We start from the raw sequence: 20,162 nt of genomic DNA on the forward strand, positions 1-20,162 counted from the left end.
ATGGTTTTGTAGATGTAGCAGCATTTGACTAATTCACATAGTTTGTAAATTAATATTAACATACCAGAACTTCCACTGCCAAATATTTTATCTTTGTAAATTGGAGAAATCATTTCAATTCCAGTAAATGTATTCCAGTAAACATTACCACAAATGATAATTTAAGGAAAATATTTGTATTTTTATAATAAATGTTTTATGTGTGGTGAGTAATTGATGTTTTTACATTTTTAGGCCATGAATATTGTGGTTCCTTTCATGTTTAAATATGCTGTAGACAGCCTCAACCAGATGTCGGGAAACATGCTGAACCTGAGTGATGCACCAAATACAGTTGCAACCATGGCAACAGCAGTTCTGATTGGCTGTATGTGTGATTCTTTAATCTGTCTACAGGTGTTGACTTTCTTCAAGAAGGTTTCATCATATTTGAGCAGATGACCTTTTCACCACAAATACAACTTAGCATTTTCAATTTGTATTATTTTATGTGAGATTTTTTTTTCTTTTTTTGCTCTGCTTGCTTTTAAATTTTCTTTGTTTGAGACGCTTTGCAAAACTTCTGTGATTCTGCAGCATTTTCCATGTTTGAGAAAAGAATAATATAAAATAAGACATTAAATGTATTACTACTACCTTCACTAGGCTTTTTCTAGGAAAGCCATTATTTTCTTACTGTTAATATTAAATGCGAGTAGCTAATTAATGATATATGAACATTCGAGCTTTGTTAAAATATACTCAGTGACCATGACAAACAAAAACAATTTGAGAATAATAGGATGTCCTTTCAAATGCACTGGGTACCCATACATTTGAAGGACACTTTATAAGACTTCAGAGGCAGAAGCAGGGGCTTGTTAAAGGCACTTGAGTCTTCAGGATCTAAGCCTTTGGCGTTTGTTATCTGAGAGAATTGAATTAGATGTTGTACACTTAACTCACAATGAGACCATCTGGGGTATCCTATATTAAAAGTATTTTAATTGGAAAAAAACGTCTTTCAGCATCTGAAATCTAGGGTCAGATAACACGGGAAGGGACTTAGGATGATGGAAAGCTTAGTCCTCATTAGACTAGCTATATTGTTGTTGTTCTAGGCTTCTTTTAGTGTAAATATTCTGTTGTTGTATTTATTTATTGGATGAATTATTCGTTGTACAAAGATTTCCTGCAGCCTTGCCACTTATACTGCTATGATTCTAACATTTTGAATCCTCCCCCACCCCTGCTTTTTTCTTCTGTTATTGTGTTAGATGGTGTATCAAGAGCTGGAGCTGCCTTTTTCAATGAAGTTCGAAATGCAGTATTTGGCAAAGTAGCCCAGAATTCAATCCGAAGAATAGCCAAAAATGTATTTCTCCATCTTCACAACTTGGATCTGGGTTTCCATCTGAGCAGACAGACAGGAGCTTTATCTAAGGCTATCGACAGAGGGACAAGGGGTATTAGTTTTGTCCTCAGTGCTTTAGTATTTAATCTTCTCCCTATTGTGTTTGAGATGACGCTTGTCAGTAGTGTTTTGGTAAGTAATATGTTTTTCATAGTAAGCTTTTATCTTACAGTCCAATTAATAGCAAATGAATAATTGGAATCCATTATGCTTTTGCATACCGTGATGCCAGAAAGATCATGCCATTTGTTTCATTATTTTGCCACAAGTATCAAAGGACATTCTAAATTCTGTGTCATTGTTTTGGACACCTAGATCATTGATTACTGCTTATAATTTTTTCCCAAGAATTTTGTATGTCTCACATTGGATTAGTGTGCTCAGAATATTAAAGTTTCTATTTATCAATCCTAATATGTTAAGATAAATTCCTCTTTAGGCTTGCACTGTTTCAGTGTTAGAATTTGATGGTATAATTGTGGCAGGTGCAGTTTGGCTTTCTTTTCTTGTTACCTTAGTGATTGTCTAAGGTATTTGATTTTTAATCCATTATTGATTAATATAACTAACCAGAATTGTAGTTTTTATGAGTTGACTTTGACTGACATTTGCTGCTGTGATAAGAACACTACCACATCATGTTTTACATTTTTATTGTTTTTAAAACAATGATTTTAAGAAAAGAAATATTTTTTATTTATCTAAAGTGCATCATTTCATAAATAATACTTTCAATGAAAATAATAACATTCTCTACAAGCTTGAAAATAATAACCTCTACAAGCTTTCCATTTTGTCAAGATTTAGACTAAAAAGAAACTGCTATATCCAGTTATAATTTTGATTTAAAATATAATTAAGCATGAATCATATCATATTTTACTAGATAATTATCTTTGGGTTTTGTTTCAAGGCAGGATTTCTCTATGTAGAGATTCCAGGCTGTCCTGGAATCACTCTGTAGGCTAGGTTGGCCTCAAACTCAAGAGATCCTCCTGAATGCTGAAATTAAAGGTGTTCACCACCACCACCACCACCACTACCACCCGGCCTATTTTTGCATTTTTAAAATGCTATTTTGTTCTATTTTATTTTACATGATAGAGAATGTTGCCAGAGGTTCTTTTTACATACATGGTAAATCTTTCACTTTTACAAATTCAGACAATTTAACCACTTCTCATTTCTTCTCCTGACTTCTTTTTCAGTATTACAAATGTGGTGCCCAGTTTGCATTGGTAACCCTAGGAACACTTGGTGCATATACAGCGTTCACAATTGCAGTTACACGATGGAGGTATGGTATTTCCCAGAGACTAGTCAAGAGTACAGAATCAGTTACAGTGTAACATATGTTTCATGCTGTGTAAATCTTTGTCTTACAGAACTAGATTTAGAATAGAAATGAACAAAGCAGATAATGATGCGGGTAATGCTGCTATTGACTCACTGCTGAACTATGAAACTGTAAAGGTAATCTTTTTAAGTATCTTTTCCTCTGCCTTTCACACTGAGTAAGATTTGTTTTGTTATTTAATTTAATAGTCACTATAAGAATATCAGAATAGGCCGGGCATGGTAGTGCACCCCTGTAATCTCAGCACTCAGGGAGGCAGAGGCAGGTGGATCTCTGAGTTCGAGGCCATCCTGGTCTACAAAGAGAGTTCCAGGACAACCAAGGCTACACAGTAAAACCTTATCTTGAAAACCACACACACACACACATACACACACACACACACACACACACACACACACACACACACACACACACACACACACACACAAGAATATCAGAATAGGATCTCTAGGTGTGATGAAATAATACTACTTCATTTTTCTTTCTTTTTTTTTTTTTTTTTAGAAATGTTCTCTATCTTTTCTCTTCAGTTTTATTTGGAAATATCAGAATTTTATCTTCTGAATTAGTTTATAAATGATCATAAATATGAATAGCATATTGATGCCAAATGAATATTAGCTAATTAAGATGATGTGCAAGGTCTTGATCCTCTTTTTATCCTTCAGAATACCTAGTATAGTGTTTTTCCTTAATTCTTTCATTAACTTTTGTATTCATTCACTTAACAATTGCTGAATTCCTTCATATAGAAAGCATTGTGCTAAATGCTGTGATGGGAGAAGGTGGTAAAAAGGTAATAGTGTTATCCTTGACGTCCCATAATTTTATGATCTACTAGAAAAGTAAGTATCCAAATGACTAGTCAAAGAGGCATGGTAGAGTGAGGACAGTGGGAACTGGGAATTCAAGGTGTCAGTAGAAAGCTTTGTGAAGGAAGTGTTACTAGTAGAAGGCATATTTAAATAAGCTCTAGGTTCCAGTTGATTAGCTAGTTAGTAAATGCTTATTGGATGAATTTTGAAGTTAATCCATTATTTGAAAACCTTCAGGAACACCATAATCAATCTAATATATTGAAAGTCAATATATGTACATACATGTGTGTATATGTTTTTATGTATATTCTGTATTGTGACTATATTTACCCCCCTCCACTACCCCTTATCCCCTTCCTACTCCTCCTGACCCATTCTTCATTTAATTGTATGAGAGTATGTATGTTCTAATTCATCCATAGTGACTGACTATATCTGTATGTTTGTAGTATTTTAATAATGAAAAATATGAAGCACAGAGATATGATGGGTTTTTGAAGACATATGAGACCGCTTCATTGAAAAGTACCTCTACTCTGGCAATGCTGAACTTTGGCCAAAGTGCTATTTTCAGTGTTGGATTGACAGCTATCATGGTGCTTGCCAGTCAGGGAATTGTGGCAGGTAATAGGTCTATGATTATCACGTTTAGAAACTATTATAAATGGGTTATTGGGAGGAATAAGTGTTTTTACATTAATTGTAAAGTGTGCTCAATAAAACGCTTTTAAAGTGTTTTTTCTTTTCCTATCAGAATTATTTTCTTTATTGATGATTCTTTTACTTCCTTTTGGTTAGCACTGACTTACTTACTGATAGTAAGTATTGTACTACTTATTCATTTTATGGGGCTGTAACCTGATTCTTTAGAAGAAACTTTTTAAAAGACTAACCATGTAAAAGTTTTTTATTACACCTTTTTAAAAAATGTTTTTATTAATTTCAGGCATCAACGTTTTTAGTATCTAGTATTTTTAATTTTTCTTATAGACCTGGAAAGTAATAGCATTAATTTACTGTTTAGCTCAAATGACTTGTTTTATAATTACCAGTATCTTTACAGTAGTTTTTTAAACAAGTAATATATGTACCTGCTCTTCATTCATTTGGTGTGACATTAATATGAGACACATCATCATATTGGTCATGATAGACATTCATTCCAAATTTTAATATATGTGCTTATATAAGTTTTCTTTTTTATACTGTACAAGAATCTTTGCTCATGCCTTAGAGGAAAAAGGGAAATATTTTCAACCTTCTACTTCTATCATTACTTAAATTATTCTTTTTTGTATATTAAACATAGTATATAAGTATTCATTTCCCATTCCATGCAGTGTACCACAAGTTCCTACATTTCCTAATTCATGCATTCATACGCTGTAGACTTGTGTCAGTAAAATGTTGTTGGCTATGTACACTTAGAACTATGGTGTTATACAAATTGACTATGAAACTCTGTCATAAGATGGGAAGTTTATGCCTTTTCTTTCTTCTTCCAATTGTATAATAAGGTGCCCTTACCGTTGGAGATCTAGTAATGGTGAATGGACTGCTTTTTCAACTTTCATTACCTCTTAACTTCCTGGGAACTGTATATAGAGAGACAAGACAAGCACTCATAGATATGAACACCTTGTTTACTCTGCTTAAGGTAGACACACGGATAAAAGTAAGTACTGCTTATCGTAGCCATTTCAAAAGAACATGAACACTCTTAGTAATATTGGGTTTTTCTGGGACAGCGGTTCCTAGAACAGATAGGAGTTGCACAGCATATATCTTACATGTCAGATTTATAACAGTAGCAAACTTACGTTATGAAGTAGCAACAAAAATAATTTTGTGTTTGTAGGTCACCACCACATGAGGAACTGTATTAAAGGGTCATAGTTTTAGAAGTGTTGAGAACCGCTGCTGTAGGAAACTATTCTTACATCACTATGTTAGACAATTTCTTCACCATCATCTCTTCCCCAACTCCTCACCAAATAAATGTTCCCAGCAATCAAAATATATAGGAATTTCACACCAGCACATTTGTATGCAGTGAGGAATGGAAAAAGATACGTGGAAGTGGCTTTATTCCATTTACATAAACCTCCTTTCCTGTAGTTTTCCTTTTCTGTCTGTTAATTAAAATCATTGTCTGCAGAGCTTACTCTAAGTAGTATATTAAGTTGTTTTTCCTTTTCTTCCCTCCTAGGACAAAGTGATGGCATCTCCCCTTCAAATAACACCACAGACAGCCACGGTGGCCTTTGATAATGTGCATTTTGAATACATTGAAGGACAGAAAGTCCTTAATGGAGTATCTTTTGAAGTTCCTGCCGGAAAGAAAGTGGCCATTGTAGGAGGTAGTGGGTCAGGGTAGGTAATTTAATTATTGATAAAATTCCACATTGTTGACTTACCATTCTGGATGTGAATTTTCATCATAGTGAAATAATCAGTACAGTTAAATGAAGCTTTCCTAACGACAGCCAATGCTGATTAGCCTTTCTCCATCCCAATTTCAGGAAAAGCACAATAGTGAGGCTACTGTTCCGCTTCTATGAGCCTCAAAAGGGTAGCATTTACCTTGCTGGTCAGAATATACAAGATGTGAGCCTGGAAAGTCTTCGGAGGGCAGTTGGAGTAGTACCTCAGGTATTTAAAAACAAAAATATACTTGTCAGAGTGTTGGTGGATATATTACTATAATAATTTGAATCCAAGGAGTCAACATATGCTAGTGAAAGGGTAATGTTAGACCTTTCAAGTGAAATTCTGCTGCGAAAAGAATTTTTTTTGAGACAGGGTCTCACCGTGAAGTCATGGCTGGCATGTACCTCACTATGTAAACCAAGCTATCCTCATAGAGGTCCATCCACCTGCCTCAATTAAACAGGCATGGCTTCTAACCCTAGCTAAGACTGATCAGCTTTGTGGCGCACATCACAGTTTCCTTATTTTTCTCAAATGAAGATACTATACAATAATTATAGTCTAGAGAATACACACACTCATACATGCACGTACCAAGCAACATATTAAGTTTATAATTAGAAAGTAGTTTATCTAGCAAACTTAAGTTTTACACCTTATTTGCCATTGTGTCCTCTTCACTATCAAGCATACAGTGCCCAACTCGGTAATCATTTTAAAGTGTTTGCTGAGAGCTGTTGGGATGGGGAAGTAAAGTCAATATAAAGCCTGAAAAGACAAGAAGTACATAGTTTTAGAGGGTGTGCGGTTTTATGTTGAAAGCCTAAAAAGGAGTCTGAGGCTTTACGTAAATGGTAAAGTACTTGTCTGATGTCCACTGGTAAAACTTATTCTTGAAAGCAGTATCAGATCTCTGGGAGAGCAGATCGTGTGGGGAAGGGAGAGGAGAAAACCTATAGCAAAGTCATCAGGAAGGACTTGGTGATCACTCTGGAAATCCCAGCACTTGGGAGGCTATGCTATATAGGATAGTTGACTTAAGTTTGAGGCAGCCGGGCCTACAATGTATCCCAGGCAGGTCTGGACTACAGACTGAGATTCTATCTTTAAAAAAAGAAAGCACAAACCAAAACGAGTTGATCAGGCAGGGATATGCCACTTATAAAAGGTCCCCAAGTGCTCCAGCAAATGGCACTCCTTTCTATCTTGTCTTTTGCTGAATCTTCCAAATTTTAGTGGCAATTTAGTGGGGAGATTGCTGAAATCCACCTGCTCTTCACATGCTCTGCTTCTGATTGGGGAGTGCATTGTGAGCCCAGAAACCTCTGTTTTTTAATATGCACCTTAAAGGGTTCTGACAGATCGTTTGTAAGATTAGCTGTGTGTTAGGAAACATTGACCTTCACTGTTTGCCAAGTGAACTGCATTCTGGGCTGTAACCTTCTTGGGTTCTGTGTTCTAATTCATATGTCAATTTCTGCCATTCTGTTGGGCTACATAATGGCTTTGTTCATCCTTTTGAAAAGCAAAACATTAAATTCACAAAGGAAGAGAAGCTGCTCATCCTTATTGGGGAAATTAGTAATATAAAATTAGGTGAAAAATGAAATCACACTGTTACCTCAATTAGCTTGATAAAGACTGAAATTTAGGACATCCAGTTTAGACCCAACTGTATAAAAACGGCAGTCAGTCTTGCTCTTCCGAGGGAAGTATATGGCTTTCATCATAAGAAAATTGGCAATACATATAAAGTTCTGGACAAGTGTTCTAATAATTCTGCCACTAAAAAATTTTAGTAAGAAACTAAAAGATACAAATATGGGTCTTTACATACAATGTTTATAACAGCATTATTTATAAAACTAAAAAATGGATACTGGGTAAATACTCAATGGTAATTGAATGTTTGACATCTTACAGGATCAATTGACATGTAACCATTTTTAAGCATTAAATTTTTTCAATTTACATTGTTGTTGTTTTTTAACATATGGGTATTTTGCCTGCAGGTAAGTCTTTGTACCTCATGCATGTCTGGTGCCTGAGGAGATCAGAAGAGAGGTTGGATCCTTTGAATCTGGGATTACAGATGACTCTGTGACTGTACTCAGAATTGAACCCAGGTCCTCTGGAAGAGCAACCAGTGCTTTTAATCCCAGTGCTCTTAACCAGTATGCCATTTCTCTAGCCCAGCATTAAAGTTTTAAAGAATATTGAGTATTGTAAACAATATGTCACTACAAAGTTTGCTAAAAGAAAGATATCAAAAAAGATATTACAGTGTACAATATAGATTAATACTTGCAAATAGAGAAAAAGATGGCATAAATACCAAAGCATGTTTTCTCTATATGATAAAGTAATACATTATTTAATTTCTTAAATTTGTGAAATATATATATGTGTGTATTATATATCATGTTATAAGATACCTATAGATAGTAATGTAGCTACTTAAATAAATTAAATTAACAATGGCATTATTTCACATAGTTACTCATAGATACTGTGTGGTAAGAGTATTTAACAAAAATTGAGAAAAAAAATCTAATTGTGTTTTGTTTTGAGGGATAGGGTCTCACTCTGTAGTGCAAGATAGCATCAAGCTCACAGTGCTCCTACTTCCAACTCCCGAGTGCTGAGACAACAAGGCTCAGCCACCATACCTGTTTAATTTTTATTTTATCGGGGCTGGAGAGATGGCTCAGCGATTAAGAGCACTGACTGCTCTTCGAAAGGTCATGACTTCAATTCCCAACAACCACATGATGGCTCACACCCATCTATAATGTGATCTGATACCCTCCTCTGGCTTGCAGCTGTACATGCAGGCAGAGCTCTGTATACATAATAAATATTTTTTATTTTATCAATTTTTTGTGTTTTTCTATTTTTTAATTAGCATGTGTTAATTTTTCAGAATATAAAAGACTATAAAATAGTTCTGTGTATAAAACTTTGAGTTTATTTAATACCAGCTCAGTATGAGAAATTTGTTAGTAGATGTGTAAATGATTAGGATACTCTTTGAAATAATACCTGAAATTTTGAGCCTGAAAATCATGTAAGAGAAGACCTTATTGGGTCCCCTAGTGAATGTTAACAATTGCAGCCATTTTATTTCACCTTACTCTCAACCATTCAAAGTCTGAAAAAAGAATAGGAGATGAATGCTCACTCAAAATAAATTATCTTTAGTATGCCATGTCAGAACATGTTAAATTATCAAATGAAAGCTTGCATTGAATTTCCTGTAATAAATACATGCATGATGAAAAAATTATTTGTTTGCAGAGTTTCAAGTCCAAAGTAAAAGCGTCTTTTAAATACAGGGAAATCTATTTAACCTCATCAGTAATTAAGGAAATGCTAATGTAAACAAAAAGCACATTTCACTCTAAAAGTCACAACAAGTGAAAATGTGTAAAAACCCAAGTTACTAAAGCTGTGGAGATCTAACAACCATATATGCTGCGGAGGAGAGCATGTTCATATATTACTAGCGGCTACTTTTGCAGGACAGATGAGCAGTAATATTGCAGGCTAAACATAAACTTAACCTTTGACCTATCAGTTGACATGTAGGACTCCTTGCATAAATACTCATATATGTAAAGCCATTTACATAATGCTATTTCATTTCAACATGTAAATCACATTAATATACATTAATAGGAAGATAAGTAAATTATATCTGTAATATGAAATATATATCTTAAAAGAATTAAATATGTTTCTATTATTCAGAATGGACAATCTCCGGCATATGTTAAGTAGAAAAAGCAATTTACAAAATAATATGTGTAGACAGGATTTCCTTGTATTAAAAAAAAAAGCATATGGTTAAGCTTATAAATGTCTAGAAAGAAGTCTGGAATGAACACAACAAATTAAATGTGATAACTAGGTCCAGGAAGGGAACTGAGACTGCAGAACCCTCATCTAATAAAAGGAATTGTCCTGGTTTGCTATTAAACATTACTTTATGTCTTTAGAATTACTTAAATTTGTATAATGAAAATATTTATATTATACACACATGTGTCTATATAAATCTGCTTCAGGATGCCGTCCTCTTCCATAACACTATCTACTACAACCTCTTATATGGGAATATCAATGCTTCACCAGAGGAAGTATATGCAGTAGCAAAGTTAGCTGGTCTTCATGATGCAATTCTTCGAATGCCACATGGATACGACACACAAGTCGGGGAACGAGGACTCAAGCTATCAGGTGAGCAAAGATTTTAATTCTTCCACTTGTATAGTTTCTTCAAACTAACTTGTTGGGAGTGTTGATATTATTGATAGAAGCTCAGCTATATTGGTGGTAATGCATAATCGATAACCTTTATATTTAGGGAAAGCCCAGATTGTTGCTCGCCTGGAAAAGAGTAAAAGTAGAGTTAAGTGCTGAGCAGTGTATCTCTCATTTCCTAGGTTAGGTTCAGGTGTAAGACCTCCTTACACTTGATCCTGTTCATTTTCTTACCCTTCTTAGTTAGCTTACTGGTGAAAGAAATTTAGAGGCTTGTATGTTTCTATGAAATCTTTAATCACAATATGCTATGTTTAATGATAGCCTTAAAATGACTGAATTTTGGAATAATTCATTTATTTACAACATTTGGGTAGCTCTTATGCCAAATTATTTATTAGTAAATGGGCCTACTGTCAAGGAATTTATGGTGTTTTACACATTTTTGGTTTAGGTTAGGAATACTGTAAAACTGGGCACAGTGACACAGGCCTGTGATCCCAGCACTTGGAGAGGCAGAGGTAGATGGATCTCTGTGAGTTTGAGGCCAACCTGGTCTACCAAGGCTACACAGAACCTCTCCTCCACCCCAAAAAATATTTTAAGCAAAGATTTAATAGTTAAGTTGGTTTGTGGTCATTGTTTGGCCATAACTTATTAATAGATGAAGCTTATTATTTCATTCTACTTATATAAAGGGTTATAGAATTTGCCATTGCAATTAAGAGAAGGTAAAATGTATTTGGTGTACACCCTTATTTTGAAAAGTACTATAAAATAATAGCTTATCTCAAAACATCCATAAATAGTAGCAGGTTGGGATCTTTTTATATTAAGTCAGAAATTAAGATATTACATTTTTCTAGTTTCAGATTGGATTTGTCTTTTGCTTTGTTGATTCTTTGTTATTGGATTTTTTATCTAAGGTTGTTGCATATTGAAATATTTGTAATATAAAGTAACATATGATAAACATGCATCTGGTGAGAACAATTGGAGAATCAAAGTTGTTGCTTTTCATTTTTATGCATCACACTGACATGAATCAGAGATTCATTAAGATTGCATTTGTATTCTGGAGAATATAGTTTGTCAGGGATAGCATATATGGGCTTAGACTGAACAATTCAGTAAAATGATGAGTGATAAAGAGTTGACGTAAATGTTGATGGTTGCAATCAACAGGAGTACTAGAAACACAATATTCCTGTATTGTTTCCTTAAATTAAAATTTTTCTTTTCCAGGAGGAGAAAAACAGAGAGTAGCAATTGCAAGAGCCATTCTGAAGGATCCCCCAGTTATTCTCTACGATGAAGCTACTTCATCCTTAGATTCAATTACTGAAGAGGTAAATGACAATGAAAATAACAAACCTTTTCCCTTGGAAGCTTCAGTGCAGTTTCTGCATTACTTAATGCAGTGGGTCTCAACTTTCCTAACGCTATGACCCTTTAATGCATAGTTCCTCATGTTATATTGACCCCCCCCAACCACAAAATTATTTTTGTTGCTATCTCATAACTATAAATTTGCTACTATTATGAATGATAGTGTTAATATCTGATGGGTAAGATGTCTGATATGCAACCCGTGTGAAAAGGTCATTCAACTCCCAAAGTGTTTGTGACTCACAGATTGAGAACCACTAACTCAGTGTTTTGAGTGAATCTCAGTAGAAAAATGCCTAACCCCTTCTTCCCATATGGCAAGTGTTAATGAATGCTGCAAAACTCGGGCTGCATTGAGCCAGTGAATCTGTTCACAAATGCGCTTCCTTTTGGAAGTGTATAGTACTCTATGCTATTATTAATTATGCTTGCATTTGTAAAGCTGTACATAGTACCCAACATGCTAGTGGAAAGTGTTTTAGTCACTGTCTTGTTGTCATTTAGCACTCCTCAATCATGTAAGTGACTGTGACACAGCACATACCAAAATGCTTTTCACTTACTATTGAAGTGCAAGCCAGGCACATACAACCCTGAGAACTGTTCGTTCCACAAAAGTGTTTTGTAACACCAGAATTTTTGTGACAATGATGTCAAGATACTACCCAAGAAGTACATTGAGTCTTATAACAACATCTTTATATTATACACAAAAAGTTTCAACAACGTTGATAATTTCATGTGGTTATCTACAACCAAAGATAGGCAGGTGTAGGTGTCACCAGTTGCTACTTTTCACTGAATGCATAGTATAGACATATTAAGATAGAGGTCTGCTTTCAGCTTTACTAGCAATGTAATAGAATATCTACATGTACAACTAAGCTTTAGGGAACATTATTCTTTTATCAGCAGCATACTTAAAACAGTCCCAGGTAGATTCATTTGAGAACTTATTATACTTTGAACATTCAACAGGACTAGATCCCATTTAAAAGAGACTAGCAGCCTATTTGTGAGAACTTTATACCTAAATCTAGGTTGTACCAGTTACAAGCTAACAAGATAAAATTTCTAACAGCAGTTTTTAAGTCACATAGCATTATTATGTCAGAGCATATAATCCAGTAAGCATTTACAGAGAAGTCCTCAGAGGAAGAAGTTTTGATAGATTTCAGTGAGCCCTTTTAATAGGTATTAAGCTTGTATAGGTAACAAAGGACAGAGACTCTACGAACTTCAGGGTTTTGTTGTTGTTTGTTACTTTAGTATTGGCCCTGTACTTGATCATTTGTCTGTCCTGGTAAAACTTAAGGTCTTCTTTTTAGAAAACTATCTGTTCCCTGTAATTTTATGCTTTTAAAAAAATTAAATGTTTAGAAATACCTGTAGGAACCCAGTGGGTATATCTTCATCACCTACATTGTGGTTTTTAGCCAACTAGCTCTGTTTTTGCCTGGGAGATAATTGAATACATATGTAATTTTCTTACACTTTATAGGGAGTAAACAAAATCTAGTCTCTAGAATGCATTAAGAACTCAAAGTGTGGCCAGGCACAGTGGCATATGCCTTTAATTCCAGTAGTTTAAGGCTAGCCAGATCTACATATGGAGTCTTTTGTCAGCCACAGCTGCATGCTGAGTCCATGTCTGAAAAACAAACAAGAACTCAAAATGCTTTTGAAAACAAGCCCTCCTCAAATTAAAAGTACATAGATGTGTTTTGCCTTTGAACTAAGGAAGAGCAGATGTTCGTATATGCTTTTAGACTCTCCTATCTTTCCTTGAATCTTTTTTCTCTGCATCCTATCACTTAAATACCTCATTTTATTTTTGTTCTTAATGATAAGATTATATATGATTATGCTCCTTATATCACAGACTTCGTCTTTTTGAAAGCATAGAAAATATCTCCTTCTCCCAGGAATCGTAGTACCATGCTGGCTATCAAAATGATAAGTTTTTAATGATGATGTGCTCATGTTTACTTCCAAATTTTCTTTGCTTTTTTCTCTTCTTTTTATTTCTCTCAGTAAGTATGAGAGGTAAAATATTTAGTGTTGTTATAAATTTCTAAGTTCCTTTAGGAAAGATATGACGGTTTTTACTTACAACAACCTAATGAGAGCTATGGCTTGGTTTTTCCCTATTCTTGTCAAACTTGAAGACTATTCTTGGTGCCATGAGGGATGTGGTGAAGCACAGAACTTCTATTTTCATTGCACACAGATTGTCAACAGTGGTCGATGCAGATGAAATCATTGTCCTGAGCCAGGTAAGAGATGAACTTTAAAAGTTAGTGTTCCTTGCTACTAACCTTAAAGAAGTTTCTCTCTGCAGTGATACGTAGTGAGTGCAGGGACTTGTGGCTGCTCAGGGTGCAGAAAATAACTGACAATTGTGTGCTCAGCCCTAAACAGCATATTTATGCCCCTCTCTAATGCCCAGGGAATATAGGAACAAGGTGGCAGAGGGACAGGGAGATAAAGAACCAGAAGATAGGTAGAAAGGCTGTGGAAATGCTGTTTTGTGGCCATGACACAGCCATTTTGTAATTGTGACCTTAGAGCAGCTGCAGCTACTTGCACTGGGTCTGCACAAGACGGGACCAGTCAGCAGTTAAGATATGTTTATAGGAAAGACTCACAGGGCCATGCTCTTCCCTAAGGAACTGTTGACTACTACTTACAGGTTCTAGGGGAAGGGAGTCATTGTCTTCGTTTGTGTACCAGAACATGAACCCAGGGTCCAGTGGATATTTCTAAACCAATGCTCGCATAGACTGCCCTTGTAAACACTAATGGGTCACAAAACAAAAAAGACAGGACTGAAGAAAATGCGCTTGTGTGGAGGTGGGATGAAAGAAAAACAAAGAAACGGAGTAATCAGTAAAATTTCTATGAATGAACTTATCAAAGAACAAATTTAATAGAAGCTATAAAAGGAAAAATTTGAAGAATATTGGAATAAGTTATAGGTAGCTGAAATTTAATTATTATATCTAATAAAATATTACAGATTTTGTGTTCTTTAGATGAGATTGAATCCTAATAGTATTCTGGTTTTAGTCCCTTTTGTAGGAAGTAATGCATGAAATTTTCAAGAAGGATAAATTATATTAATTCACTCTTTATTAAAATACTAAGTAAATATTTGATCAAGAAAATATTAATTCTTCATGATAGAAGCATATTTTCAAGAGTTGTCTATATAAAATAATTTTTTCTGCATTCATTTTTGCCCTGAATAGATCTCTGCATGTTGTCTTTGATGTATTTTCATTGTTCTAGTGCTATATATAACCTTAATGTTCTAAAATTTACAGTAAAATAAAAATGATCATTTTTAAACATGACCACTTACATTTTGCTTTCCTTCTAGGTAAAGTAAGAAAATATCCTATTTTATGGCTTTTGAGGGATTTCTGTACATGCTTACCATCTAAATGTTCTCAACAAATCAGAATATCTTTGTGATTGGCAGACATGAAAATTTTTTTTTATTTTTTTTTAATACATTTTTATTAATTTATACATATTACATCTCAGTTGTTAGCCCATCCCATGTATCCTCCCATTCCTCCCTTCCTCCCACTTCCCCCCTACTACTCCCCTCCCCTCCCCTAAGTCTGTGTCTGAGGGGGACCTCCTCCCCCTGAATATGCTCATACAGTAACAAGTCTCTCCTTGGTGACCTATTATCTTTCCTCTGAGTGCCACCAGGCATCTCCGTCCAAGGGACATGTTCAAATATGGGGCACCAGAGTTTGTGTGAAAGTTAGATCTCCTTCTCCACTCAACAGTGGAGAATGTCCATCGGCTAGTCCGGGTAGGGGTTCAAGGTTTTTACTGCCTATTTTTTCCTTGGCTGTCGCCACAGTTTGCGGAGGGCCCCAGGGCCCAGACTCGCCTGTAGTTTTCCAGGACCCACTGGATCCTTCCATTTCCTCTTTCTCCCAGGCTTCTCACACCTAAAGTTTCAATTATTGTCCTTTACTCCTTTCTGGAAGGATCTCTTTCCCTACCTCTTAGTAATTGATTATTTCTAACACTGTTCAGTTTTTCATATCATATTCAGAGCCTCTTCCATCTTTTCCTTTGTCCTCTAATCAATACTTTAATTTTTTATTGTTTTGGAAGCCTGTGTACTGAGGGTTAAGAGATAGGAAACAATTTGTGTGCTTTTTATTGTTGGAATAAAAAGAGGGACTTTTTTGTGATTGAACTCAGAGCCTTAAACATGCTAGCAAGTGTTCTACCATTGAACTATATTCCCAGCCCAAGAGGATCTTTTTTCATTCTACTAAAATATAGACAATATTCAGTGTTGTGATGTCTATGCTCTCTGCTCAGTCAGGGGCTTGTTTGCATGCCTGTGGCTTTAAACGTGTTTAATCATAAATATTTACAATCTTTAGACAAGCTATTTTTTCTCAATATGATTATACCAGAATATCTTAAATGGTAACTTAAACCTAACTATATCTTTGATATATAAGAACCTGAAATAAAATCTGATATTTAGGACCTTTTTAACTAAGCTTACCAATTGTATGTAGTCATGCTCTTGGGGCTTTTACTTGGTAATAGAAGATGTTGAAATTTCTTAGCAAATAATGTACTTAATATGTCTGTGCAGTTATATCACAACATTGCCCCTTGGGCTTTTAATTAGAATTAGAATTAATGCATTAACACATTAATAGTATCTGTATCCACACAAACCTTCTTGGTATTTTTTTTTGGTTGGGTCTTTAACTGCTTAATTATGTGATTTTATTTTTGACTGGTAATTTGTCACCTCAGGCATTCTGTCAAAATTTGCTTATAATATGTAAAGATTGCATATCTATGAGACATCTGATTGAACATAGAATATTAGACACAATTATCCCTCATCCATCCAAACTAAAATGAAAATAAAGGAATAAAGTGAGTATAGTTATAAATCAACAAAGGTACTAGAAGAGGAATTAACAGTGGACATAGAATATCAGCAAATGTGGGGAAAATGTTAAGTAGGAAGATTAGAAGGACTGAGAAATTTGAATATTATGATTTGCCAGAATAGAGAGAAAGCAATTTTAAAAAATTACTTGATTCATACTATAGAAACCTGAAATGGCTCAGAAATTGGAGGCATCAGGGTATTATGGAAAGGAATGGTGAATATGGGGCTGAAAAAAAAGCAGAATTCATGTTTATATATAGGAAATAGAAGCCAGGCATGTTGACACAAGCCTGTAATCCCAGCTACTAGGAAGGCTGAGCCTACGCAACTTAGTAAGACCTTTTTCAAAATGAAAATGTAAAAGAAGGCCTGGGATATAGCTTAGTGGTGGCATGTGTGAAACCCTGTGTTAACAGTAATGAGTTCAATTCTATTACTGCTAAAACAGCTTTCAGGGCTTTGTCTTACCCCTTATAGCCTGATGGTTGCTCACTGCCACCCTTAGCAAAAGTTTGGCAAACAGATGTTATGTCCACCGTTACTGTCTTTCATCAGTAGTTAATGGAAGGATTATTCTCTAGAGAAACCAAAGTAGGGCTGGAGAGATGGCTCAGCAGTTAAGAGCACTGTCTGCTCTTCCAAAGGTCCTGAGTTCAATTTCCAGCAACCACATGGTGCCTCACAACCATCTATAATGAGATCGGGTGCCCTCTGGCTTACATGCAGACAGAACACTATACATATAATAAATAATTTTTTTTTAAAGGAGAGAAACCAAAGGAGCTCCTCAGAAATAATAGTAACAGGCTGGAGAGATGGTTCAGAGGTTAAAAGCGCTGTAATCTTAAGAGAGAGAGAGAAAGAGAGAGGGGGGAGAAAAGAAAAAAAGAAAGGAAGGAAGAAAGAAAGAAAGAAAATTAATGTTTGGGGCTGCATAAGATAGCCAGGTATCCAAATGATCATCCTACCACAAAGCATCCCAGTTGAGAAGGCTGTTCTCATGCACACAGCTTCCAGTTACCCTTTTAATGTTCCATTCTTTGGTGTTAGAAGATTTCTAAAGCAGACAGAATGAAAAGTGGTCAATAAACTATGTAGACAATGCAAAGAGCTATAAAAAATATTTTAAAAATACAATATCATTAAAAGTCATGGAAAACAAAGCATTTCTAAAATGGCAGTGCTATTCAGTGGAGGAAAGGAAACATATGGCATGATTTCCAGGAAATAGTAGATGAAAGAAGTGTAGTATAAAAGATATGTTGTATACCATCTTTTGAGAGAAGAACGGAGGAAAAAATATATGTGCTTATTTTTCTAAAGAGAAACTCAAGAAGGATAAAATAGAAACTAAAACAGTTGGCTATCTAAAGAATGGAACAGAAAAGGTTTACAAGACTTGAGCAAACCAGATATTCCTGAATATACATGTTTACATTTATTTTGCTTTTTGAGTTATTTTATATATCCAAAGTTTCATACACATATGTATGTATGTATGTATGCATGCACGCATAACACAAAACATATTAACATGATATGAAAGCAGAAGGAAGGCTACTATTTGGTGGCCTGTAGAGGTCTAGTGGAAGGGAGGGATGTGGAAGAGAGTGATATATATGTGTTAACATGTCACAGTGACGCTCATTGTTGTATGCTAACTAAAAACAAAAATCTAGGATACAAAAACATAAAAATTGAACACTAACAGGAAGCAACACTGTCACATTGATAATACAGCCAACCCATGTAATTTTTAACACATTACGCCAATTATATAGTCTTTTGTTAAATGGCCTCATTTCTTTCTCTGTTGCTATGATAAAACACTTAACAAAACCAACAAAGGACCCTTCTCAAAAAAAACAAAACAAAAACAAAACCAACAAAGGGTCTGTCATTGGGGTAAGCTAAGGCAGGACCGAATGCAGAGACCATGGAGGAATACTTTCTTGCTCCCACTGGCTTTCTCAGCTTGCATAATTATTTATACACCCCAGGACCACTGCCCAGGGATGGCACCACCCATAGTGCTCTGGGGCCTCCCACATTGATCAGTCAAGTACATGCCCTCCAGCCTTGCCTATAAGCCAATCTTTTTTCTTTGTTTGTTTTTGCTTTGTTTTTTTGTGTAGTCTTGGCTGTCCTGGACTCACTCTGTAGACCAGGTCAGCCTTGAACTCGCAGAGATCCGCCTGCCTCTGCCTCCTAAGTGCTAAGATTCAAAGTGTGACCCAGCACACCTGGCTCCTATAAGCCGATCTTATGAAAACATTCTCTCAGTTGTTCCTTCTTATCCCAAGCTTGTGTCAGGTTAACAAAAAACAAAACCCCAAACAAAACACAGGATATTTATTATATCCAGCAAAAATGTACTATAAGGATAAATAGTCCAAAGGGAATAGTTGGTGATTTTATGCAAGTGCCCATTTTGAAATTATTTTGTATGTAAGACTGAGCAGTATATGCTGAATAAATGCACTGCTCTTAGAACTGAGATCTTACTTGGGAGAAGAAAGATGCAAGGGAAAAAAATCATCAAAGGAAAGGAAGGCTCACACAAGGTTATGTTTTAACAGAATCATCCATATAAATTCCTGATACAAAAAAAAAATTCTAATTCTGTCCACTGGAAAAGCCTGGGAGCAATGAAAGTCTAAAGGTAATGAGCATTCCCAGCACACAGACTTGGGCACTAAATTACTGTTTCTCACTAAAAGGAACCAAACCTCCTTCGATAAAAGCTGATCTGGGGCAGGGAAACTAATGAACACATGGCACAAGGACACAGGAACCACTTTGAATGACCTCCCACTGGCCAAATGTAGGATAATTAGAGCAGTAAAATGAATAATGGCACTAATGAGTTGTAACACGCTGAATAAAAAAACTAATTTCTGCATTCATGATGATACTTTTAAAACAAGAACTGCCAAGGGGAAAAGGAAAGCTCTTCTTTAAGAATACCACCAGCCAGCCTGTAGAAGAACTGATAAATTTAGAAAATAAGATTTTTGTACCCAGCATTGTAATAATTGTTTTAGAAAAGGCCATCACTGGCAGATAAAACTAGTGAGGAATAAATTAGTCCATCCGTTTGAAAGTAAAGCTCATAGATTACTTATTATTTACAAAGATACAATTTGATGGTTAATTAGAGCCATTTTTTAAATACCCTCAAGCACGTGATCACATTTCATATCAGTAATGGAACAAACTAATTCCTGTACCTCCTGGTGTGTGATGATGCATTGAAGACATATTATCCTTTTTTAAAATTTATTTTTATTTGTAATTATGTGTGTATGTGTGGCCCTGTGGGGAGTGGGGGTTGTGCATGTGAGTGCAGTGCCAGAAGAGGCCAGAAGAAGGCCTTGGATGCCCTACAGCAGGAATTGCAGGAATTATCTGATGAGTTTCCTAAGGTGGGTACTGGGAACCAAGCTCTGGTCCTCTAAAAGATGAGAAAAGACTTGGAACAGCTAAGCCATCTCTGACCCCACAGGGCCTATTTCTAATTTTAAAAAAGTTTAGCCTGGATTTAATAATCAGGAACAA

The 20,162-nt window shown here is 35.4% G+C and overlaps 1 protein-coding gene across 2 annotated transcripts in view; it reads left to right on the top strand.

Annotated features, from left to right (window-relative positions):
* Positions 1 to 20,162, top strand: part of ABCB7 (ATP binding cassette subfamily B member 7) — a 121,918-nt gene that overhangs the window by 96,529 nt on the left and 5,227 nt on the right. For both annotated transcript variants that reach the window (XM_084788962.1, XM_084788963.1), the window contains exons 5-15: positions 235 to 367; positions 1,257 to 1,525; positions 2,602 to 2,690; positions 2,779 to 2,866; positions 4,021 to 4,195; positions 5,089 to 5,246; positions 5,781 to 5,944; positions 6,094 to 6,223; positions 10,069 to 10,240; positions 11,510 to 11,613; positions 13,822 to 13,929. In XM_084788962.1, the coding sequence (XP_084645088.1) occupies positions 235 to 367; positions 1,257 to 1,525; positions 2,602 to 2,690; positions 2,779 to 2,866; positions 4,021 to 4,195; positions 5,089 to 5,246; positions 5,781 to 5,944; positions 6,094 to 6,223; positions 10,069 to 10,240; positions 11,510 to 11,613; positions 13,822 to 13,929 (1,590 nt within the window). The remainder of the gene's footprint in view (positions 1 to 234; positions 368 to 1,256; positions 1,526 to 2,601; positions 2,691 to 2,778; positions 2,867 to 4,020; positions 4,196 to 5,088; positions 5,247 to 5,780; positions 5,945 to 6,093; positions 6,224 to 10,068; positions 10,241 to 11,509; positions 11,614 to 13,821; positions 13,930 to 20,162) is intronic.

This window comes from Acomys minous (genome assembly GCF_964271855.1).
Source record: "Acomys minous genome assembly, chromosome: 7".
In the NCBI taxonomy this organism is placed as follows: domain Eukaryota; kingdom Metazoa; phylum Chordata; class Mammalia; order Rodentia; family Muridae; genus Acomys; species Acomys minous.